At 47.5% G+C, this 25402-nt stretch overlaps 1 protein-coding gene across 1 annotated transcript in view; it reads right to left on the reverse strand.

Moving 5' to 3' along the window:
- LOC144161322 (uncharacterized) overlaps nucleotides 1-25402 on the reverse strand; it is a 172320-nt gene that overhangs the window by 126406 nt on the left and 20512 nt on the right. Inside the window, exons 2-6 of the mRNA XM_077692103.1 lie at nucleotides 19240-19473; nucleotides 11638-11767; nucleotides 10463-10599; nucleotides 7966-8119; nucleotides 3295-3467 (exon numbers count right to left, since the gene is read on the reverse strand). Of these exons, the coding sequence (XP_077548229.1) occupies nucleotides 3295-3467; nucleotides 7966-8119; nucleotides 10463-10599; nucleotides 11638-11767; nucleotides 19240-19473 (828 nt within the window). The remainder of the gene's footprint in view (nucleotides 1-3294; nucleotides 3468-7965; nucleotides 8120-10462; nucleotides 10600-11637; nucleotides 11768-19239; nucleotides 19474-25402) is intronic.

The following is a 25402-nucleotide window of genomic DNA, read 5'->3' on the forward strand; positions in this document are numbered from 1 at the left end:
AACGAGTCTCAATTACTATTTAAGGCAATAATATATTAGTAATTGATAAATTAACTTTTTAATTATTGCAGTTAAATGTGCGATTGTAATGTGTAAATTGCACAGAATCATCAGTCAACCTGATATCCAGCGTTAGGTTTGTGAGAATATTTCCCGCAGACTGTTGGGCTGAGTACTTCAGTCCTGCAGACGCGCGCTGCAAGAGCTCGGCGGCCGCAAAGCTCCAAATTCATGCCCCCGTGCTGACGTCATACAGCGCTGCACGTTCACACACACGCCGCACTTAAGCCGGGGTAGAGCGGGCGAGCGCCTCTGCTTTAGCCTTACCGTGGCTTTATTTTGCCTCGAATGAGAACTAGGGCGGCGTGTTTTGAGTGACGTCAACATGAGAGCAAGGCTTTCCGACGCGTTGCGGCTGCCGATTTCCAGAAGCCCGCGCCCGAAGGAATCAAGTATGTACTCAGCCCGTAAGGGCCCGGGCAATCATATTTTCGCAAATATAACGCTGGATATCAGGTTGACTGACGATCCTCTATAATTTACACATTGCAATCACACCCCTAACGGCAATAATTTAAAAAGTTAGTAACTAAGAAGTACTAATTCTCGCTTTAAATAGAAGTCGGAACTCGTTTTATAGCGTCCGCCTCGGCCCCGGATCCCTTCGCGCAAGAAAAACAATTTTACTCCGAAATTAAACACCCTGCATAGGCGTCACACCGCATTGGTCTGTCAACAAAGCCAGCGACAGAAGTGCGCAGAACGACGGAACGACGACTGCGTGCGAATAGAACTGGCTTAGAAAATGGAAAGAGCGGCCTTCGAAACAGTGCCCACGTTGCCAGGGTGACGTCAAGTAGAAGCGCGGAGTGCCACCTACGCCGTCTCGACGGGTCCCGTGACTTCCGCAACCGCTTGCACGCGCTGTATTGCAGAGTATACAGCCTGTACGGCTTCGCACAACGGGAAGCCGGAGCAAGGAAGCCTCACGTTCGCGAGCAAGGAAGCCTCACGTTCGCGCATTCTTAAATATTCACCAATATATCTCCAATTAATTATTTTTTTTTGCAGTAACTATGCGGCTAGTACACAAGTTGGAGAGAAATCGATAGCTGTGCAAGCAAAATGTAAGCCGCAACCTTCGGATGAAATTGCTTTGCATGACGCCTATAACTTGCCCAGCAGGCGTCAAGTTGCACAGCGCAATTTTTTTTGAAAAAAAAAAAAAAAAAAACTTGCAGCTTTTTATGGATCGGAATAGGATCAATATTGACATAACTGAATTACTTCGACCCTTGCTGTGTTCCACCGGATCCCTGGAAAACAGCATGGGCCAAAGTGAAAAAGACGGGCCGTTAAGCTATGTAAGTTTACCGCACAATTCTTGTAGCAAAAAAAAAATACAATTCCCGTTACAGATGATGTGGTTACTTTAAAACGTGGTTACGAGACGTGGTTACCAATTTTCAGTGCCACATTAATTACTCTCTACGCAAGCCTGTGTAACATATTTTGCTCTGTTACATCGATTACAGCGGCGAGCACTAAGAATAACATTTTCTTCATTCAGTCGTCCCATTAGGACCATTCTTGAGGTGTTGTGTAAAGGTTTTCGACTCGCGTGAATACAGGGTATCACTTTTCGTGAACAGTGGTATCAACTTCCTCTACCCTTCGATTTTTTTTCTACACCGGAAAGGCTTGTTTGGTTTATTTATTTATTTATTTATTTATTTATTTATTTATTTATTTATTTATTTATTTATTTATTTATTTATTTATTTATTTATTTATTTATTTATTTATTTATTTATTTATTTATTTATTTATTTATTTATAAATTAAGTTCCAATCCTACAGCTGTTCGGGCTCACGAATTTAATGGAAGACCAACGTTAGGCAGCTTCGCTAATGGGTGGCGCCTTGTGAATCGACCGCTAGCAAAACGGGGCCCATCATCAAGGCTTGCGAGGCGGCAAGAGTTTTGTTAATATGGCAAGGAAACTTTAATCGGGAGGCCGTTTGCTTTAAACAAGTTACACACGGTTTCATTTGTCTTGTGTTGGGTGTTAAAAGCTGTTTTACGATGTCTTTCCACGTGACTGCGAACAGTAAATATTTCTCAATATTCCAGCTCACGAAACCAAAAATCGTTCCCTCGCGCTTCTGCTTAGGAAACGTGGTCTAAAGCTCCCAGCTCTGTCGGCCACCAGTGGCGAGCATCCCATCACTCAAGGGTAAGGCAAGGGCGCTGTCAACGATGTTAGTGCTGTGCAGTACATTTAGTTTCCGCCTCGCCGCTTTCGGCTGTAAAAGGGACGGGCCTCTTGCATTCTGTCTGAGACCTACAGAATGCGCGAAACTCGACTGATTCCGGCTGCACCCGCTGTATACGGCTGAGCATCGAGTTGTTTTCGGGGATTTTTCCTACTTGCAAGCAAGCGCCAAACAGAACATTTATCTGCGCATTGTTTGCAAAGGTAACGTTTATCACGGGTTCCTGCAGTTAGGACTCTCCCATACAAGATGCCTGCAGTGGGGAAACCCTTTTGAATGGGGCAATCATTACTGGGGAAAAAACGGGATGCACTTGTAATTCTATTTCCGACGCTAAATGGACTTCGGTTTTTACGCTAATTCAGCTTCTTTTCTACGCGATGCATCGGCACTCGTATCCAAGCGGGGTAAACCGTGAAGTGCATCTCTTGCGCTGTTGAGTTGATTGATTGATTGTATGGTCTAACGCGCCGACGCAACGCAGGCGATGAGGCGCGCCGTAGTGGAGGGCTCCGGATTGATTTTGACCACCTGGGTGATCTTTCACGTGCGCCGAAATCTCGTACACACGGGCGTTTTTGCTTTTCGCCTCCATCGGAAAAGCGGCCGCCGCGGCCGGGAACCGAGCCCGCGTCCTCGTGCTCAGCCGCGCAACACCTTAGCCACTGAGCCACCGCGGCGGGTGCGCTATTATTTCAAAGAAATTGCACCGCACCCCTGATCCTACCGTCTACTGATATTCGGTCAGTTCCCAAGTTCTTATCGGTCATTGTGTGCGAGGAGGCGGAAGGGCGGGCACGACGTTGTGTGTGCGCCGAAGTGTGTGTGTGCGTGCTACGCAAATCATCAGGGTACGCAAAGCGCCTTATATATGGCAGCCTCTTTTTCAGCGCGCCAACCATTCAGCGTGTGCTGGAGTTGTGGATAAAGTTTATCCGACGTCCACAAGTAACGGGGTGTTATGAGCGGTCAGAAAAAAAATATTTCATGCGTGCCGACGAATAATCCCAAACGTACTGGAAATCTGCGAACGCTGAGCCTTGGGCATGGCGTCGGAGGTGCACGAGAGTCCTTGGTCTTCGAGAGCAGCGCCAGAGAAGTAGGAGATGTGCTTTCGCAACGCCTCGTCCATAAAGCAGTCGGTCGATGAAAGCGCCGCAGATGTGCATTTTTGGTATTCATGGACGGCTCTGAAAGCGGAAAATAAGCAGACTTTTTTTTTTGCTATTTCACAGAAAGTGTTTTACTTGCCTCGAAAATTCGCGAAGGTTGGGTACAGTTGTGGGCAGATAAAATTAAAGCAAGAAAATATGAATGGAAATGCCAAAGTTGCTCAAGTCGCTTCTGTGCATCCCGTGGCTCGGTTACATCAATAAAGGATGACAGCGGCACTTAGAAAACGTTCCCAAACCACGCAAATATTTGACCTGCACGATCCACATTTTCGATTGTGTGGTTCGGCTCATTTTCGCATGCGAGTTTTGTAGCTAACTGCAAAAGTCTACAGCTGTTGGCAGACATCTTTTTCTATTACTGTCTAACTTAAGAGGGAGGGGTTATTAAAGCTATAATTAACGACGACCCAGTATTCTGCAGATGCAGTTGGTTGTAACTGTGCGTTCATTTGCGTAGCGACGACCTTCCCGGCAGTTGATTGATCAGCATTCAAAGCAACTGAATTTCTATAGTGAGAAAGCTGCCAGATTAATGTAAATGCATTCCGAACGATCAAGGTGAGATGAAAGCGAGTGTAGTGGAAGCCGACTTCGCGGACTAAATTCGCAAAGTTACGGCACTGAGATAGGGTGGTTAAAAATAGCTTGCGCCGGATTGATTTGTGTGCTCCACGCACAACCTGCACGAGACCCCCCCCCCCCTCTCTCTCTCTCCTCTCTCTCTCTCTCTCTCTCTCTCTCTCTCTCTCTCTCTCTCTCTCTCTCTCTCTCTCTCTCTCTCTCTCTCTCTCTCTCTCTCTTTCTTATCGCCCGCAAATCTTTTCACTTCGTTCATGCTTGTCATGTCACCAACTCATACTAGGAGGATAGTGAACAGGGAAATTAGTTTCTTCGGCGTGCTTTTATGCACTAAAATTACCTGCAAAATAAAAAAACTTGCGACATTTGGCAATAATTAGCAAACAATCTGACTAAGTGGTTAAGCAGGGCATTCCCTCCTATTATTTTCGTATTTACATGGTCGTTCGATAGGCGCGCCGCATGCGGATACCATATCGTGATGCTGTGGTAAATCAATAAACAGTTTAACAGATGGCGAGCAGACAGATGGTACCTGAACAAAACAATGGAGTGCACCCAGAAATAGACTGGCGTGGCGTAACATTCTATTGCAAAATATTATCAAGGGCACCATGAAGACAAAACACAAGTTTGGTTCATTCGAAAGGTTGCCTAGTTACAATCATACTGACACCACTTTTTACGTACTCTTCCCTCAAATAAGCTATATAATTAGGGAAAAAGGGGACTGCCATGCGACCCGCTAGCTCATTTCCCGCAACAGAACCAATGATGTCATATGAGCCCAGCTGTGCGATTGGCTTATAAGCTTATAAGGCAAGCTTATAAGCTTCGGCAAGCTTATAAGCTTGCCGAACGAGCTATTTGCACCTAAATGCAATGCATATCCATTTTACAGCAGTAAGAATAAGAATGGTGCGGTAAACAACAAAATTTACGAAACTACACGTAAACATAGAAGTAAAACCTTCTAGCCTCTATAGAAGTACCGATGCGCACTGCTGTTGGTACTGGGCGCACTATGCTTGTTTTAGCTGCACAGCAGTCCGACGCTTTGGAGTTGTCTTATACGACGCTGACCGATTGGCGTAAGCGACGTTGCCTTACGTGACCCTGTTTGTCAAGCATACCCATGTGTCACAAAGCGATTACTTTCTACCGTAACAAAAACAAGCCAGGTGTAAATACGGTCAAAAACAAAGCAACGGTGGAGTGCTGAGTATGATAGCGCAACCTGGGAGGTTTGACGACAGCAAGGCTGCTGAGCCGAATGGCGCAGTGGAAGCATGTGTACGCGCCGTTATGGCTTCATTGTAGACGTCACCAACACACACGATTTGGCGGAAGAATCAAAATTTTAACATAAATTAATTTTTCAGTGAATACGGCATCATTTGCTGCCGCGCAAGCGCTGGAACCTTATAAAACAAGAAATCTTTCGAATAAAACAAACTTGTGTTTTGTCTTCATGGCTCCTTTAAGTAAGCACATCGCTATCAAAATAGCCGGGGCACCTGTGAGCTCTGAAATCTGGCCTGCAAAGCACGCGAGTCAGACATTTTTCAACCGTTTTGTTAACGTTCAATCTGGTGTCATCATCATATCACTGATGTCGGCGTGCTATATTGAGGACGATGAAATGATTTAACTGCAATCGGAGTCACTCTCCGCCTTTCTCCTCCTCACCCTTCGAAAGGCGCTCCTCTACATTTTCTTTCTGCCAACGCACGGCCGGGCTAGAGCGACGGCGTCCGCCGCTCTAGCCCGGCCGTGGCCGACGCTGCTGCGTTCGGCACACATCACCCGCGAATCCTGGGCTCGAAAAGAAGCTGAGCGAAGCCCGTCGTCTTAGCGACTAAGCTACGCCCACACGGGGAGACGTGGAGAAAGACGCTGGTTTTGATTCAGCGGCTGGGGAGGGGGAGGGCGCTTTTTGGCGCGAATCCCAGGTAGCGGCTGGCCGAATATCTGGTTACATTCTTTGTAGAGTTACTTGTGTGAATTCAAGGGACGTCGCATGGGCAATTGTTGTGGGTGTCGTTAACAGCTTCGCTTTCCAACCACCTTCACAGCGTGGATTGGAGCTTTTTTTTTTTTTCTCAGTCAGGTATCGAGTGAACTTTACGAACGAATCGAACTAACCTTTAACGAACCTATGTGGAATACTGCGTCTGAGCTTGGGTACACGGTCGATTGATATTTTTAAACAGCTTTTTTTTCTATTGTGTCGAAGACAAGGCGAAATAATAATGCTCAGTTGTACTCCGCCGAATATCCGAGGGCATGTAGGAACTCTGTGCCGCTCAAAATTTTGGCGCGCTGCACTCTGAAATCAAACCTGCTAGATCAGAAGTCCTCTCTGCATTTCCACGTGTCTGTGCGAATGCTCGCACTGTTCTTGTGATTTTTGTACCGAGGTATACGCGCTACCGATGTCGCACGCCTCCGACGCAGGCTTTTTCGCCAGTGTGCCATTAGATACTTTTGCATTAAAATTGAAAAATGTGAGGGTCTTCTTTAAAAGTTAGTTACTCGTCAAGGCACTGGAAGCAGTTTGCTACATTTTACACTGATGTAGCCCCCATGCAGATATTTACCCGAATGGGCCCTACGACTCGTGTGTTGAGCATGTTCTGATCGAGCACGAATTCATTCCCTATTAATTCTCATTTGCTTTATAACTAACTTAATACGAAGTGGTATGAAGCTTTTGCCAATAAATAAGTCCGTGAGGAAGTAACTTTTCCGCGGAGTGCGGGGGAAACCACGTGGCAAACTGGCAACGTTTAGCGCGGTGCCGCAGCCGATGTCAGTAGCGCGATGAGGAGGATAGTGCAGCGCCCCTTTTGAACGCACTTTTAGGGTGATGAAATGGGTGCAGATTGGACATAGTTCATGTCATGCCCTTCGCACTTTTTAGCCTGATAGTACCTGGATCAGAGAACAAACTGATTTTGATTTGATTGTTGGGTTTAACGCCTGACGCAACGCCGGCGATGAGGCGCGCCGTAGTGGAGGGCTACGGATTAATTTTGACCACCTGGGGATCTTTAACGTGCGCCGCAATCTCGCACATACGGGCGTTTTTGCCTCTCGCCTCCATCACAAAAGCGGCCGCCGCGGCCGGGTTTCGAACCCACGCCCTCGTGCTCAGCAGCACAACGCCTTAGCCACCGCGCCACCGCGGCGGGTAGAGAACAAACTGAGTAGAAGATATCACAATGTATTTTATTCAATGTGTTGTAGTGTTTTATACTTATAAGTTGTTCATATGCAGTGTCGAGGTTGCTTTACTTCTTTATTTTTCTCCTGTCATCCATATAATCAAAGTTCTGTTTTACTTGGTATCTCTAACGTCTGCACTTTATCTTGACGTGTGTTGTCTTCGTTTGCCGTGCGTTGTTTTGAAATTGTATCCCTCGTGCGCCAGTACTAAGGCCTCAAGGCTGTTCCTGGTTGCAATAAATAAACATGATTTTTATTGATACTTCATAGTGTTAGTTTTTTTCTTATTGGGTTTTCTTACTGAATCTGTCAGCCGCTGATATATTTCAGTGCCGCCTTTCTTTTCCCTCTCAGTGTGCCAGCACGAAGGCTTCGGCTGTTCCTGGACACTTAATTAAAGATTGATTGATTGATTGATTGATTGATTGATTGATTGATTGATTGATTGATTGATTGATTGATTGATTGATTGATTGATTGATTGATTGATTGATTGATTGATTGATTGATTGTATGAATATTATTAGTGAGTATCTGCAGTACTCCGCAATGCCCCATTTAAATGCGTCCCAAGTGAGAAATATTAAAGGGCGGTTTATTTTTTTACTTGCCAGGTGTCAGATCAATTCTGTCTTCTCGTTAAATAGGCCCTCTGAAAATGTTTTAATGTACTTCATGTGTAAGATTAATAAACAGTATCGCTTACTGGCAGAGTAGTTTCTGGTCTTGAGAAATCCTGCTGTCATTCTTCTCGGTCACGTAATGAAATGCCATGCCGCACAAAAAGAACTTGCGTAGGGCTGAGCGCTTGTGACACTCCACGGCCTGTTCTGCGACTTGTGGCGCGTACACGATGTGATCTGAAACGAAATAAAGGCCCTCCGCATATCATCCGCAATCTTTGCGATCACTCAAGCGCCATAAAATATCTATTGTACGCAGAGCATTTCGCAAGCTTACCATTTAGTTTTCAGAGAGGGGGTACGTAACACTCGCGACAAGCGAAATGTACACATTTCTTTACCACAGCTCGTCAACTCATTGCAGATTCCTTGTGAACCCCGTGCGTGCCGGTGGTGTCACAACCGAGGAGGTCGACACAGCTCTGAACAACAGCCCGCTGAGGGCTCTGCTATCCTGCGCCATAATGCGCTGCTTTCTCCTTATCTCCTTTTGTGGTTCCGTACATGTGCTGGTTATTCATGGACGTTGTCAGCAGCGTTTAATATCCCTCTCGACAGTCTTTGCTCCGCGGCAATTGGCCAGTATCGGCCAGTCCTTTGCATTCGCGCCTCGCCTGTAACAAGGTTCACCTGTAGTATCGCATGGCGCTTGTATTTAAAGGGTTCCTAACGTAGGTGATGAGGTTTGAGGAGGAAGATGCCTTCGTGGAGAGGATCTCTTGCACAAAGCTCAAAGCAAAGAAAAGCTTAGGAGGTGTCATTAGTACCTTTTTTTTTGTTTTGTTTTGCGCGTTTCTTTTGTCACCTGTTATTGCTGGGTATCGTTAAACCCGCTTTGCTACGCAGTTACTATGACGCTGTTGCTACGGCCCTTCCCTTCCGTCACCTCTGCCAATGCGGAGAACGATACTGCTTCAATCTTCTCTTCCTTCCATGGTAGAGTAATTTACATTGCAGACTATCACATGACAGCTCAATGTAGCAAAACCGCTAGATGACCAACCTCCCAAGTGAATTTCCGAAACTTCGTATTCAGCCTTACTGACATTTGACTTCCCAAAATATTGTGACCTCAACATCACAACGCCTGACCGTGCTGTGGGATTTTGTAATTCATGTGGATTGCATAATTTGCGCCGTTTTGTGTATGCGAATAGATGAGCTTGCTTCACACTAGTGTCAAGTACAGGTGGGCTCTTACCCAGGACATCACTGCAAGAAACGTTAAATTGTTCAATGTTTTGTCTCATTCGGTCTTCCTCTTTCTCGCGGTAGTACTCTCTCTGCGGGCAGTGTGTCAACTTCATAACTGCTTTCACGCACTCGACGTACGACCGAAGTAACCTAGGCGAAAGAAAACAAGGCCTTATACTACGATTTCAGCTGTAACTGCTCGTGCTAGCGGGGGCCGATTCTGCTTACAGGCAAGCAATGTCGCTGTCATCGGTGATGTGCTTCGCATCAATCTCCAGGATGCCCTCGCACTCGTTGCGACCAGTTTCGAATACAAAGCTTGAGCATATTTTCTTATCTGTACGGAAAAGCATGAAATCGCTAACTTAACCGCTTTCCCCTCCATGCGAATGGAAATGGCCACCCAAGTGGCACTGCTGAAAATGCTGCACGCTGCCCGGCTGATGCCGCGCCAGAATCAGAGATGTGTCGTTTTCTACAGCCACTCGCCATGCCTTACACCCAGTCACACCAATCAGCTCCCGTGCACTGTTGATTATTTCTTCCCTCGCACCTGATTTTTATACCGTGTAACATGCATGTCGCGAATACCCGCCAGCTTGGCATGAATTTTGGCTTTCCAGAAGAGTTCGCCAAGCACACTGCACCTAGAAAGCAAAGGGTCCGTCGGGAGGGACATACGACGTACTTCTGCAGCAAATATGCAATTTTTGTCTGTTGATTTGCTTCACGAAGTAAGCCGATGACGAGCGCGCGATGTCGTTCATTTGGAAGCTACGAAGCGGCCCGCAAACGTGCTATGTGCAGTGGCGCAGTCAGTGTTTTCCGCTCGCTTTTAATCCGAATGAGGTACTGACCTTTTTATGTTATCTATGCAGTGCAGACAGCTTAATGACGCTCGACAATATGGTAACATGGGTATCGACCACCCGAGGATCACAGAATTGTGCTCTTTCCTGTCACCTGTGGCTAGCCGCTTGTTCTTGGGATATTTGGAAAGCCAGGAGGTCATATATTTTGCAATAAATGATTTCACTCGAAATCCGTCCTGTTTACTGCTGATACGTAGCACTGCATCTTTAGAGCGGAAAATCTGTGACGAGGGGACATGTGCATCCGCCTAATATATACCAGGTTAATGGAAGAAATTATTGTGTGTTATCGCACGACTTATTCTCTGGTGAGAAAAGTCGCAAAAGAACCAAAAGTAGTTTCTGTGCCAATACCTAAGGTGCGATTCAGTTCAGTTGACTAAACAGCAGTTAGGCTGTTGAGGTCACATTGTTTAGCCCGCGACGCACTGTGTGTGTATAGGACGATACTCACCTCGCTTGCAGTCGAGGTTATTCGCTAGCCGGTGCTGCTCGATCTTCGCAAGTGTGTAGTCAATGATTTTAGGGATGCCATCGCATCTTGTCGACCGTAGTGCATCGTGGACACAAGTGTGGTACGTTCTGAAGTAGCTGCAAGGTTGAATGCGACACAGGTTCAGAATGACTGGCGCGCACTGATTGTGGATGCGTTAGCAACCTCTGAGGGTACCAGACTTTCTGATAGTTAAACAAGCCAGCCTACATTTACGAATGAGGTATCCCCTGGAACACCCCGGACCTGCGCAAAGCCGGTCAGCTGTACTAGCCGTACTCTCTAATGAGCCGAAAAAGGGTACAACAGCTTGGTTGGTTTTGGAAGACGTTCCACAAAAGCCCGCAACCTTTCACTTAGACTCTCCCCAAGTACCCGCAAATGCTCCCAGGCACTCAACATGAAGCGGTACACACGACTGAGGAACAAGAGGCATTTCTAACAGGTGTAAGGAAGCATTTGAAAATTTCGAAGCAATAAGGTTTCTTCCACAAGGGGGCACGAAACGAATATTTTCTTTCGCTAGCAGTTTTTATTTGTAGTATTGTTGCATTTTTTTATTGGGTTAGTACGTAGCAGGCTAAACCAATCCCGGAACACTTTGCGAAGACCTCTTCCAAAATTAAAGAAAAAGGAAGGATCCTCGGAGGCTGACTCCGGCTTAATGGGACTTTTCTCGGGTGCCCGCGTCTTTCTCGGCCGTCGCGTTTAATTTTTGATACCAGTAAAGCCTATCTATTCCCAATTGAAGACAGCATCAATTTCTTATTTTACTACAGCCGTTTCGATCGAATATGAACGTACAAACACCCAATGTTGCCTAGATACTGTTGGTCGAAATATTACTACAGCCGTTTCGAGCGAATATGAACTTCCAAACGCCCAATGTTGCCTAGATACTGTTGGTCAAAACATAAACGCTTTTAATAAATGCAAAGTTTGGTTTCGCTGCCGACCGCGAGCCTGATTGCGGGGAGGAAACTTGGAACCCGGCTTAGTCGTAATTGGAGCACCCACTCTATGTCTCACTGCGATGCTTTTCACATTTCGGGTGACTGTTCTCTATCTGCACAACCCGACGCATTCTTGAAATGCAATGCATCCACCATGACCACGAACAAAAGTCATGTCCTCACCTGCACCGAATCGTAGCATTGTCGGGTGAGTATGCCACGACATCGTTGAACACTCTTTCACATTCATTGGTGAACTGATTTAGAACATCCTCGTCGCACGGCGACAATTTGCTCTCTTCATGCTTGACAGCTGCAAAAAGGACACGTGCGTCACCTCTCTGAACTGTTATTTTTGCGTTAGCCAAACCCCTTGAAATAAACTTTGCGTAATGCTCAAAACTAAAATTACGTTTCTTTGTCGTAAAGTCGCTAGCTCGTTGTGGCAAGCTTGTGTTTTTTTTCTGTTTTAAAGAGGTACTGCCCTCGAGAATATACTAAATATATCTCAAATTTATACATTTCTAAATGCCTCCAGAAATCTCTACGAAACGGTGGAGGAATCAAATCGTTACCACGAGCGCCAGCCGGGGTGAAGTGTGGATAGGGCAACCACCAGCGCGATAGCCCACTCAAAGCGGCGATGTTTTGCTGGGGAGTATAATATACTACTCGCATGGATGAGGCGCGTCTTGTTCGTGAATGTTTACGCAGCTTTTATATTAGTTTTAGGGAAGCTGTTTCGCCTGCCACTTCTTTGGATGCACTATAGCTTTGTTAAATTATTCATCTCGTTCCCTTAGTAAAAAATTTGTACAATTGCTCACTCTAGTGAACATTCAAGAAGAACTGAAGTTACATTAGCACAAAGAGATTTTTTTATTTGTTATGTTTAAAGGGGCCGTGCGGACAAAATAGAAGTTTTTTTTATTCGAACAATTTTGTGTTTTAGAGTGCCCCCAGCGCTTGTGCGGAAGCAGACGATGTTTTATTTACTAAGAAGTTGTTAAAATCTTGAGTCATTAGGCTCTGCAGCCGACGGTGAAGCCTTGTTCACCGCTAGTTCTAGATGGCGTAACCATCCTGCGCCGTGCCGTTTGCCTTTGCTTTGTGACCGTATTTGTACCTGGCTTGTTTTTGTTAAGGTAGAAAATATTCGTTTCGGGAAACATGGGGTTCGCTCGACAAATATGGTCACGTAAGATACCGTCGCTTCCGCCAATCAGCGAGTGTCGCCTGAAACAACCCCAAAGCGTCGCACGGCTGTGTACCTAAAACGAGCATAGTGTGCGCAGTACCAACAGCAGGGCGCATCGGTACTTCTAGGTTTACATGTACTCTCATAACTTCCACTGTTTACCCCACCATTATTACTGCTATAAAAAGAATGTGCCCTGAATGTAAGCGCAAATAGCTCCTCTGGCAAGCTTATCAACTCTGCCTAATTTGCGTTTGCTTTTGGCGGCCTCAGCCAGTCGCACAGCTGGGTCTATGACATCGCAGGTTGTGTTGCGGGAAATGAGCTAGTGGGTCACATGGCCGTTCCATTTTTTCCTAATTATATCGCTTATTTGAGCGAAGTTTACGATAAAAGTGTTGTCAGTATGATTCTAACGAGGCAATCTTTGGAATGAAGCAAACTTGTGTTTTATCTGCATGGCCCCTTTCAACCAACTACCTGGAGAATTATTTACGTAGCTTCATCTCCCTTTGAAGACGTAGCTTTACGTAGACGTAGCTTTGATGGTCGTAAAAGCTCCGTCTACGCTACGCTCGCCATACACGCAGCGAAAAAAAATTCTAAGATTTATTGCGCTAGTTAAAACACAGTCCTACCAAACTTTAAACAAACCTAAATGATGTTATAGAGTTTTATTTTATTCAAAGAATTTTGTACTGCCTGTGAATTTACAAATCCCTTCACGTTTTGTTTATCTTCTTTTAATTCACGCGAAACTAAATGGGAATATCGTGTTCCAAGGCACATGAAAGCGCATTAATTCCGAGGCAGATGAAGGCGCGCTCCACCGTGGTGCACGCGAATGCTGAGGTGAAGGGCAGTACCTTTTACAGCACTAGTTGAGGCGCCGATGGAAATCCAGAGCACAACGCAAACCGCTATCCGTGGCTTGTTCATTGTTTACTCATTGGGCAGGCCGGGGCGTCGAATGTCTTTCAGTGCCCCAGGCGGACGACTCTAGGGGACAGAAAATAGCACACAATCAGCATTTACGGGAATCGCACAATTCCATTCATGCATAAGTTCGTCATACTTTGGTTGTTAAGGGACCGGAATTTAGCCAGATTGTACCCTTCGCCTGCTGCGTCGCAAAAGGGAAATTATGGGTGGGTAACAGCAGCAGTTTAGCAACGCACTGAGGTACAGCCTTTGTAAAATTTTCTAGGCCACAACGACCGTGGTCGGAGCAGACGCGTGCCCAAGAGAGGCGCTGCGGCTGCCACTGGCGAATGGTTTCGCGCCTAAGGAGAGCGAGGGGAACTTGCGGCGCGCGGCTGGTTTCTCAGCACAGACAGTTTCTCGGCCAGTTTCTCAGCTTCAGTGCAGGCACTTCGCACCGCGCTTGTCGCGCCAGCCACGCTGCAAAGAAAAGAGCGGAAGTTCCCCTTGTTCTCCTTAGCCGCGCAACCAGCTGAGAGCGGCAACTATGTACAGCCCCCCTGGTGGGCCGCACGGCTGTACCTAAGACGGCGCGAAATAGGTGAAGCGCCCTGCTGAAACACATGTACTGAAAATAGAGAGCTTTAGCATAGCGGGTACCATCCGCTAACGCTACGGCGGCGGGTACCGGCACTAAACTGGGCACTTACGCACTTGTTCCGGTAGGGTGTATTAGTTCCACGGGCCAGCCCTCGCCATGCCCTCGCATTCTTTCCGCTGAAGGGTGACCTCTACGCCCTTCCCGCGCGCGCATGCGCAGTCGGGTTCCGATAACGCGCCACCGTAGCGTGAGCCTTCGCTAGCCGCTATGCTGCAACTCTATATTAGGTAGACAGCAATTAAACAGTCGGAGACCTGGCAGCAAAAAAAAAAAAAAAAGCTCAAAATTATAAAGGAAAATTAGAGTACATGCATACGGCAGCACTGATGCGTTCATGGATTTGAAGCTTTGAAGCAGTACAGAACGCGACAAGTGATAAAAACTAGAAAGCGAAGCAAAATCAGCTGTGAGGTGCAACGTGAACTTCCAAAATGTCGTGCGGCAAACAACCTAGCACGACGCATCACCTTTTAAAAGAAGTAGCTCTAAAACTGTCGAGTTGCAGTGCCCGCTCCAAAATGCGCATTCAGTCACTAAACAACGTATTCGTCGTTCTAAAACGGCATTTTGGTTAACCACTTGAACCTTTTATTCAACTAACGTGTAGTGAACAAATGAGCAACCAGAAACGCAAAACATGTTCAACTGGTGGATATCCTATGCACAGGGGATGGCACTGAGAGTACGCCAAACGGAACAAGTGCTGGCGTATTGTTCTTGTGCACAGGGGAGGGCGTCATCCCGCGCCTGGGTGCAATCGGGCTCGATCGGTTGCTCTCCTGGCGGGAGCCGTTACGCAGAATGCGACCAGCCGTGCGTCAGCCCCAGCTACCTCCGCACACATAACGGGCGCTTTTCGAGCTCGTGACCTTGCCTTTAGCGGCCTTGAAAAGTGACCGCAGCTACCGTGCTCTAAAACGGAAGCTTTACGAAGGAGAACTGGCTGGGCCTATGAACCTCAATCGCAATGAAAAATCCCTGGCGCTGCTGCTGCTGAACGCGTCGAGATAGAAACCTGTGAGGATGGCAATGCGAGCTCCGAGAACCGCGTTCTCCTTCGCTCCAAAGGTTCGCTCCAATCACTCCACCTCCGAGCTCGGGTCCGGGGAACAAAGACGAACTGTCGCAGCGCGAAAATAACTATTTGCTGGGTTTTGAAATGGGCTGTTTAGTGGACAAAGTGGGAGGTGGAACCTGAACTCCACAGAAACAGACATGGAGCTTTAACAGATGTGCATGCCGCTGGTCATGCGTATAGTCAAGCGCGATGTCGTGCGATTGAAGTATCCGTCTATTGTTTAGGGGATTATAACTACGCAATTGCAGAGTAAATGCGAGAGTCATATGAGTGAATTTTTACTTGTACAGAACTGGAAATTAACAAGGCAAGGAAACTATACATTCTTGTTACTCTTATTTTTGCGTATCCTCCCGTGTTGATATTCTCAAGCGGGGGTTTGAAGCGACGGAACGTTAAAGACGAATAACGCTACTGTATTGTCATGCTCGAGCAATGAAAAAAAAAAAAAAAAACAGCGAGAAATAGTCGTTGCTTTTATAACTCTATTTTTGAAGACTTGAGCCAGAGTAAATTCGTAAGTGCAATGTGATCATCTCAGCAAGAGAAAAAGTATAGCGGGAAGCCTGCCTGGAAATGGCCATGAACCAGCAGCGAGATATTTTGTCAAGCCCGATGTTGATTTTGCTTCCCCCAATAGTCCACTTGATTGCGTCTAATGGGCTCTCAGCGAATCGCGGAGGCAGGAATGATGCCTGGGATCTCTTTGGTGCGTATTAGCCTGTACTCCCTGGCTAGAGAATGTGCCAAGGACTGACGTCTGGCTGAGGCTGTTCCATGGATCTCGCACGCAGGCTGGATTGGAAGTGGTTTACGTTTGGTTCGTTCATAGAAGCGGGGTTGATCAAGGAGACGCGACAGCTGAATACACCGGGCTTTCGTTGGATTAGGAGTCTTGATTAAGGTTCAGCATGAGAAGCTGCATGCACTGAGCACTTTCATCTCCGCAGTTCCTCAAATGTGCGAAGGGTTCTGTGAATAACCTGCCGCATTGTCACGATTGGCGGCTTTGCGCCACTGGGCAAGGCGTCTGAAAACGAGAAAATACCTTCAGGTGCGAATAGCCGCAATAGAAGAGCTGCTAGCTCAACATCATAGCCGTTTCCCCATTAAGAAACGCTCCTCTCGGGCTTTTGCCTTCACGGCTGAGCCGGGTGAACCATGCCTATTCTACGTGACGCAAACAAAGAAATCGCTGGCAACATTATAGAGTTTTAGCATAGCAGATATCGGAGGCTCACGCTGCGGCGGCGGGTTACCAGGACCCGACTGCGCAGGCGTGCGCGGGGAGGGCGAGGAGGTTGCCCCTCAGCGGAGCCAATGCACGGGCTTGGCGAAAGCCGGCCCGCGGAACTAATCCACCCTACTGGAACGAATGTGCACCTGCCCAATCGTGCCTCGCTACGCGCCGCCGTAGCGTTAGCGGACGGTACCCGCTATGCTAAAACTCCATATTAAGTTTTTTTTTTTTTCATTTAATTGGGCCGTAAGCTTACCGAGCAGGTCATATTTCGGCACGTAGTCTAAAGATTTTTTACTCGTAATTTACCGGCGTAAGCTCATTTTTAAGCCGAGAACAAGGCGTGTCAAAATGGTTGGGGTACACACCCAAAGCCGTTTGTATCTAATCTACGAAACCCCTCCATCAGGCATGCGTAGTGGGATTCGGTTACCTTAGTAAGTTTTCGGGTGGTAAATCCAAGTGCGTTGCTGCCCAAGGTAACTGAATAGCGATGTCCGCGCAATGTACAGGTGCCGTCATAAGTAATTGGAACAAGGATTTGGAAATATCACAAAATATTTGTCTTGTTGGCTTTATAACAGCCATTACCGGTTTTCAGGGAGCTTTTTTTCTATTAGGGAGGACTACTTTAAACGCACACCGATGCAGCCAGGCAGTTTCCGGAAAAAGAAATTCCTGTTAATTTCTGAGCCCTTGTTCCAATTACTTTGGACGTCACCTGTACATGCGTCGGTGCAGCGCTCCACTTGCATTGGATACCCCAAATAACATCGGTTCGCGTTTCAGGCAAATAGCTTTTTCTATGTTTTTAAGGGAGCCAGTAAATTTTTAAAGGTCTGTCCCTCACTGATCAGGGCTCACAAAATTAACGTTGAGCCTAATTGCGCCTACGGGCTGAGAAAAATGCAACGGGTTCGTATATTTGCAGCAACTGCACTCAAACTGCGCGCAGCCTCCAGGCTTTGAACAATCGTTGCAAGGTCGTAGGCAATATGTTTAAGAACTGCGAATATTGCACAATATAAAACCCGTATTCTTTGCGCACGTTTTACTTCTCAGCCAAGTTATAAAAAATATATCCGGTACGATATGTAGAAGCTAAACGAGCAACAACCACACATAAAAAGCAAAAAAGTGTTGATTACACTCTACTGTCTCCATCGCCCGAGTTGTACGGTTACTTTATTCTTAAAGGCAATACCCAGAGTTACATTACTCAACCGGGCGTAGCTATGTGCATGAAATGTTGAGTTTCCGACCCGGTGAGTTTCAAAATATAGGGTAGTATTTTTGTGTGACTTATGTCGATAGTCACCATTTTATACTGTCTCTCTAATGCAATGCTTAGAGGTACAATAAATGTAGTTGTTTCGCACTAATAGTAGCGCAAAACTAATATTTGTCATTTATGGGGATGACACAACACTACTGTTCCAATACTTCTGATGCTATGCCTCTCCACCACGATATAAACGATTGCTTTTTTGTAAATACCACTGGTGCACCAAGTTAAATCCCTTAGAAATATACATAAAACGAGTCCTTTTCACCCAAACAATCACATCACGCGACATATTAGAAATACCATTGCGAGAAGCCGTTGACTGAGTTAAAGTTATTCGTGTCCATTTTCAGGGAAAAGTGCTGTGCATGAGATCTCCATTTCGATCACGATAGCCCTTGTGTTTCAGAATCTGTTCGCATTTAACCAAAAATTTCATTTTTTTTACCGCATGAGGTTAGTTAAAATTTACAATGCTCTTTTTATCTCTACTATTAATCATTGTATCCTTGTTCGGGGACAGTATATATTCAATATATATTCATGCGGCCTATCAAAACGCTTTGCGGCCAAAAGACGGCACCATACATTGTCAAGTAGTAAACTATTCAGCACGATTTAATGAATACGGTATTACTGCGTCAATTAATAGTGCGATGCAAAAAGAACGTAGCCGCGTTAAACCCCCCGAGGATGCTTCGCTTATCACCAGTTTCGCATACTTTTTCAATGGTTTCATTACTTTGCTGAGGAGATCTGCTTTTGCGGACCACATCCCTTTCAAGGTCATTATTTAGTTTACGCGCCAACACGGTTACATCGACTTCCGTTTCTTTGCAAAATCGCACTACCTCTCCATTTAAATCGATGCAGGTGCCGAATTACCCTATAAACAATTGTCGGTGTGATAACCAAAAAGTGACCTTTAAATAGCGTTGCACACAAATATTTATTTCCAGGGGTTTTGTCTAATGCTTCACCCCACTTCGTTCTTTTTGGCGACAATACCTGCGCTGCGGTAAACTCCTTTATCCAGAAGCATGCGCATGCCCTTGCTTGGAGAACGTGGCACTCGATTGCGTTATAAATATAACGTTCAGCCGATTACCGCTTTAGCGCGACTTTGTTTTTTTGGTCCTGATCATAGCGTGAACACCTTTCCTTGCGCCTTTTGTACCTTTACTAGATGCAATCTTAGGCATTTTCTTCCGTTGTCGCGAGTAAGTAAGTGACGAAAGCGCGTAAGCAGGAAGTGTCCTCAATGTGCGCGGTGGTAGGCAGATACGAAGCAAATAATCACAGCGCGCAAAGGCTAGCATCTTTATACCGCCTTGGACAGCACTGGGTGTGGCTTTCGGAAGCTAGGCAGCTTGGGTGCGGTCCCCGGCAAGCCTAACCTGACCCGAGGCCCGGTCGGCCTGGGGCGGCGAAACCCACCTGGACTGGTGGCGCCCTGCGTTGCCCTCGAGCCCTCCTGGACCCGGCGTCTTCAGTCCCGGGGACTCCTGGCCACCACCGAGGGAGGAGCGAAGGCCCGAGTCCTGTTCCGAAGCCGGCAGCTGGTTCGGGGGGCTCGCGAGAGGTGGCCGGGCGCGTTCCACCGCGTGGCCGTGCGTGCATGCAACTTCGTCCTTCCCTTTTTTCAATCGTGGCGCGAGAGCGGCAGCCGCCAGAGCGCTCCCAAATTGACAAAGGCCCAAGTGGTTATTTTCGTCGAAGCCAACCGATCTTTTCGGCGCTAACAGGAGAAATCGAAGCAAAGATAGGTTGTGGTCAGTGCTGGCATTAATGTCGCACAGATCACACAGCCAGTCCGTGAACAGTGGCCAATGCCTTTCCGCCGTCTCTTACAGCACAACCCCTTCCCACCCCGACTCCACTTGTATTGAGAAAGGTTTTCCGACGCTCATGTGAATTGTGCGGCGCTTTGAATACGTTTATACATTATGTACGCCTTCGTGAAAGGGCGGGGACATCTGACTATTAAACTCAAGCTTCACTCAGGACTCGTGGTAGGTCAAGTTTCAGTCGGTTGCGGGGGTGTAGAGATGAATGGATTAATTAGTTTATTCATACCGGAGGGTTGGAACGCCTCATGTTGGGGAAAGGGAAGAGGGGAAAAGGGGGAAAATGTTTGCAGGTGCCATGGAATGGGTTCGTTTCACACATCCGCCCCGCACACGGACCACTTAGTGAAGGCCATTCGGGAAAATGAAAAACTGACCTTTACCTGACAAAGTCGTCCAGTGCGTTAAAGGCGAGCATGAACATGAACATGAACACTGAGAAAAAAAACTACAAGTACTGGGGTAACAGACGAGCAAGCAATCCCAAGTGGACAATTAAAGGAGTGTATGTTGGAACACGTTGTTCATTCTTGGCCAATATCCTGCTGGGTATGTGCCATGTAGAAGCTGCTTTGACGGAAATCGGTGGCGATCGCAGTCACAGGACACGCTATTTGTGATTTCGTAGCACGGCGTGGTTTTCAGTGGGGCATGAATCGAGGACTCGGCGGCAGCAGCGTAAAAAAAGACGACGTTTTATCGGCGCCAACCACGGGATGTCGGGCGTAAGAAAGCGTTGGCCAATACCCACTGCAGGTATCTGCTGCTATATTGGATGCTACACTTCAGTAGGTTTCGGAGTGCCCACACAATGTTCAGATTTCTCGTGCTCGACCCTCACAGTGCTTGGGCTCCCAGTAATGGATTAACTGATTTTTTTTTTTAGTGGCGCGGGGACCAGCATGCGCCAAACTTCTAGAGCGTGGTCCTATGGTCCTATATATACACCCCTCAGGGTAATCGCTACTCTGCGTGTATGTCGCTTTGCTAGAACAACAGCAGCAGCTCTCCTGTATGCGTCGACGTGGGCCTAACGTTTTGTTCCGAAGTCTTACGATGCCAGCCGTTACCCGCAGCTTGACTTGCAATGAGTATCATGTGTTGAAAAAAGTACTGGTTGACGGCCTCCTCAAATCGTGACATAAGGCAGAACGTCCTATTTTTAGGCCTAACGTTAAGCCTAACGTTAGGCCTGGCACGCTGTAATGCTCAACCTTCAGCGTGAGCGCTACAACGTGCCAGGCGACGTCATATTCATTGTGCGTGGAGCTGCGGAAGGCTGTTGACGTTATAGACCTGACGTTAGGCCTAACGTCAGGGTGGCGCGTACCCGCGTCGCCCTCTCCCTCTGCTGCAAATCAGCCTCGAGCAGGCGAGTTATAGACTGGGAAAATTGGGGGGCGTCACGAAAAAGGCTTCGTGAATGAGACGTCACAATGCCGGCTTCCTGAAGCAGGCTTCACGAGCTTCTCGCGGGACCGGCGGAGGTAGGTTAATAGACCTTTCACATTAAAACGAGAATATTTACCGCTGGCCTTCAGTAAGAATACTGGCACATTTCCCATTCTCTCATTCTTTGCGTGCATGTTTGTGAAGAGAAAACTGCGGCGTTGCATACCCTCCCTCATAATTGGCCGTAAAGCCTGAATGTGGCCTTTTCGGTGATTCCGTGTGCACACGTGGACAATTCTTTACAACCGTAATCATCGCGTTGTCCACACGGGACTCGCAAAGGAGCTAAACCCACTCCTCCTAGGCAAAAGCTAGCAGCCTGTTATCTGAGGTTGCGTTTCGGAATCAAACGAGCGCTCCTCTGAATTTCAACATACGAACAAAGCAGCGGAAACCCAGAGAGGAAGATAAAACTGCTAACGAAGTATAAATGATTTCAATCAATCGAAGATGTGCTGTTAATTCGAGTTTTCATCGTTGTCAGAACGCGAAAGATTTCCTCGACCATATCACGTGGGAGATTTCACAAGGCGCGATGAAATGTCTTAAAACGAATCGCCTACAATCAATAATTTCTGTCAATCAACAAACCCCCAAATTTTAACATTCAACAGAGTAAAACACACCAATAGAGGGGGATTGACCATGGCTTGATGAAAAGAGTAAATGAAAAATCTATATTGTTTTACATCTTCAATTCGTTCATGGGTCAGCCAGGGCGCAGACAAAGGGCTGGAAGAACGCGCCTTGACAGTGCTCAGCACCTACTGTGCTTGTGGTAAGTTGCGCCACCATACATCAGCAGAATATTTTGTGCAGAGTGAGTACAAACCAAAAAAACGAAAGAAAGGAAGAAAAGGAGATCAAGATTAAAAGAAGAGAAGGAAGAAGCAAATGGCAACATTGTTCCAACACGTCTTTTCAAATATTCCAAACCAGCCAAAGAAACCGCTCTACAACACATTATAAAATTTCATACCTTGTGACACGCATTCTTCGTACGCTTTTAGTCAAGCAAATGAAAAATAACAATGCACTATAACCCACTGAAAAATTCTCACATACCGACTGAGAAGGATTGGCCAAAGAGAATGATAGCTGCCGTTAGACGCTCTCCCGCTAATTCACATATTGATTGATTGGTTGTACGGTTTAACGCACCGACGCGACGCAGGCGATGAGAAGCGCCGTAGAGGAGGGCTTCGGATTCATTTTGACCACCTGGGGATCTTTAACGGGCGCCGAAATCTCGTACACACTGGCGTTTTTACTTTTCGTGTCCAGCAGAAAAGCGGCCGCCGCGACCGGAAATACAACCTGCGACCTCGTGCTCAGCAGCGCAACGCCTTAGCCACTGGGCCACCGCGATGGGCTGATTCACATATTCATATTTATTGCGACGTAAAAATAACCCACCATAATTCTTACTGCATAAGCCACGCATTAGCTATGAGGCTGAAGATATAGGCGCAGAGGTGTATTTAAAAGCGGTTTAGCACGAGTGGTATAGCGTATGTCTACTCCTGTACCAGATCCAACTCTCAACATTGCCTTAATCGATTCTTCAAGATCATTTTTTCAAGTCTCTGCTACATAGTCCCGTACTACCCACCCCCTCTCCACCCCCCACCCCCCCTCTGTAGCCTATAGGCATCCAAGACAACAGTAGTTGCAGCAACATGGTCATCGCCCAACACCAACACACCGCTGTGCCATTATTATGGGCTGCTGTACAACGCCTAGCCATGTGCATAAGCAGTAACTCGTTCCATAGCGCGTGATCTGCATTCTCGTGGCAAGAGTCACCACCTTGACAGGCCGCCCTGCGCGCCAGGTACGTGTTGTGCCACTATGGTGTCCAAACCTACATTGTCGGCGGCCACAACCTAGGCAGTACCGAAAAGGGTGTGGCAGGACGCAGCAACACGCCGTTGGCAAGCCACACTGTGTCGCACATGCTATGCGCACTGCCGAAGGGGTTCTTTATGTACGATTTGACTAATCGCATTCCACAACAACAACAACAACAACAAAAAAAAAACGGTTATGAACTAGAGTGCATCTCAACGTACTTGACAGGTCACAAAATTATGCTATCTGAAATCGACGCACCCCGCCACCCGCCACCCACCACCCACCGCACCGAGCCAGTTGCACCGCGATGACTAGGCACGCAACCTCTACACCTTGAACGGTGAATACTTCGTGGCCGTAAAAGAAGGCATCGGTGGATTGGATCTCTACATATAGATGTTACCGAACGCGGGGCGTGAAAGGAAATCCGCTTCAATGCTTAGCAATACAGGTGAAATGATTTTGAACAGCACACAAGATGCTACGGTAGAAACTCTGATAAGTAATCCACACTTATTCAATCCCGAACACTGTGGTTGATTTCTCTGTCATAGGAATCGTTAAAACATGAAAGTGAAATGTGCAGCGAAATCTGCAGCTGAGCATGAATTGCGGGTCGGTGGCTGTCTTGTGGGTGCGCTTGGCGAGCGACGTTTTGCTGGCGGTCGCTTCGGCACAGGTGTACTGGCGTCATTTCCGTGACGGATATGACGTCAGTGATATCTTGGTGTATCCCGGCATGAAACACTTTCGTGTTTGTCGCGAAATTCATGTCCCTCCTTGACGGGTTTTCTTGCCGCTCGCCATTTCTTGCCGTTCGCCGAGGGGAGCCGTACCGCAAAGCGAAGGAATGTTCTCGCCGCCATTGTAGCACCCGGGTCGGCTGGCCATGTGTTTCGGGGGGAGAGGTGGGCGAGAGTCCCGCGGCCTACTGAAGGCTGCGCCCCGCGAATTCTCGGAAGACGCGCGGCCCAGTGGACGGTGTGCGTGGTGCAGCGCGGGGTTTCCGGGGAGAATGGGCTGAGAACTGGTGGTGGCCGGACGTACGGCCGGGACGCGGCGTCGGCCTTGAGGGCTGTGCTGGGGAGGCCGAGCGACGACGGCGGTCAACTTCGGGCCCCCGAAGATTCCTCAAGGAGGCGACAGTGCGCGGCCGGAGTTCACCCAAATTGCGTCGCTGATCAGCGGTGCCCCACCACAGACGACCGACAGCCTCCGTCACCCCGGCGAGACCATCAGCCGGACCGCAGCTAAGATGTTCTCCCCTTCTCCATCTTCCTTCGGACTCTTCCTATTCATCTTCTGTGTTGTATTTCCCTAAGCGGACTGCACGGGCTTATCCGCCTCCTTCAGTGCACCACGCGGTATGTGTTTCTAGCGGGCCTATTGTTAGTAGTTGGGGGAAGCCTCCAACCCCGCCTATTGTATACTCTACTGTCCCCTTCATTTACTGTCGTCTTCTCCTCGGGCTCGTAACGGCGTGTAGCTTTTCTTTCATTGTGATTAATGTCATTCGTGTCGGTGTCTTGGCAGCTCTGACCCCAACGGGGTGTCAACTGCAGTGTGTATTAACTCGTCAACCCTCCTGTCTGTCTGTTTCGAATTTCCTGTGAATGTGAAGTAAATGTCCGTTGTTTTGAAACTGTTTTCCCGTGCCCCGTCTCGTGCCTCACGCCAGCGGCCAATCAGGCGTGGACCTATCGCCGGTTAGCAGGTCCGAACCACATTCTCGAATTCGCACGCAAGGGGGAGTTGTTTGTCGCTCCTCCCGTCCGAGACATCGGCCACTAAATTATTACCTCGCTCAATTCTGTGACAGTGTTAAAATATAAAAGCCGAAAACGAACAATCCTAAATATAACGTACTCTTTGGTTCTAAAGGTAGCTTCTCCGCAAGAAGACGCTTTGTGCAGGGGTGCACCCTTTACAGGCCGCCTGCTTCGTTGTACTGACGTTACTTCCCTAACGGTTATGACATAGGTGAAATCTTCGTGAACGCCGGAATAAAACACCGTCGTGTTAAAACTGGAAAATATACCATGCAGAAGAAGTCGCAAACGTAACTCACAGCGCAAAACACCAGGGAGTGGTAAGCGGAGTTCTATTCGACCCAGGGGCGTAGCCAGAAATTTTGTTCGAGGGGGGCTGAGATTGCGCCTCGACCTCCTCCATAGAATTTTTCAAGGGATTAAAAATATAAATAATAAATCTCATGGCCAGGATTTCGGGACACGGCGTCGAGTTTCGAAAAACTGACACCACGTGGCGTCGCGACCTGAAGACACAATTCCTTCTCTCTTGTTCTCTCCCCCGCGGTGCGAGAAGCAGGGCCTTCACACAGGGTCTAGCCGCTCGCGACGGTTTCCCAAACAGGCCAGCTTTTCGCCTTTGAAATTCGCCGAACCAGGAAGG

This window comes from Haemaphysalis longicornis, unplaced genomic scaffold (genome assembly GCF_048455015.1).
Source record: "Haemaphysalis longicornis isolate Haplotype H1 unplaced genomic scaffold, Haemaphysalis longicornis Haplotype H1 scaffold_1, whole genome shotgun sequence".
Lineage (NCBI taxonomy): Eukaryota > Metazoa > Arthropoda > Arachnida > Ixodida > Ixodidae > Haemaphysalis > Haemaphysalis longicornis.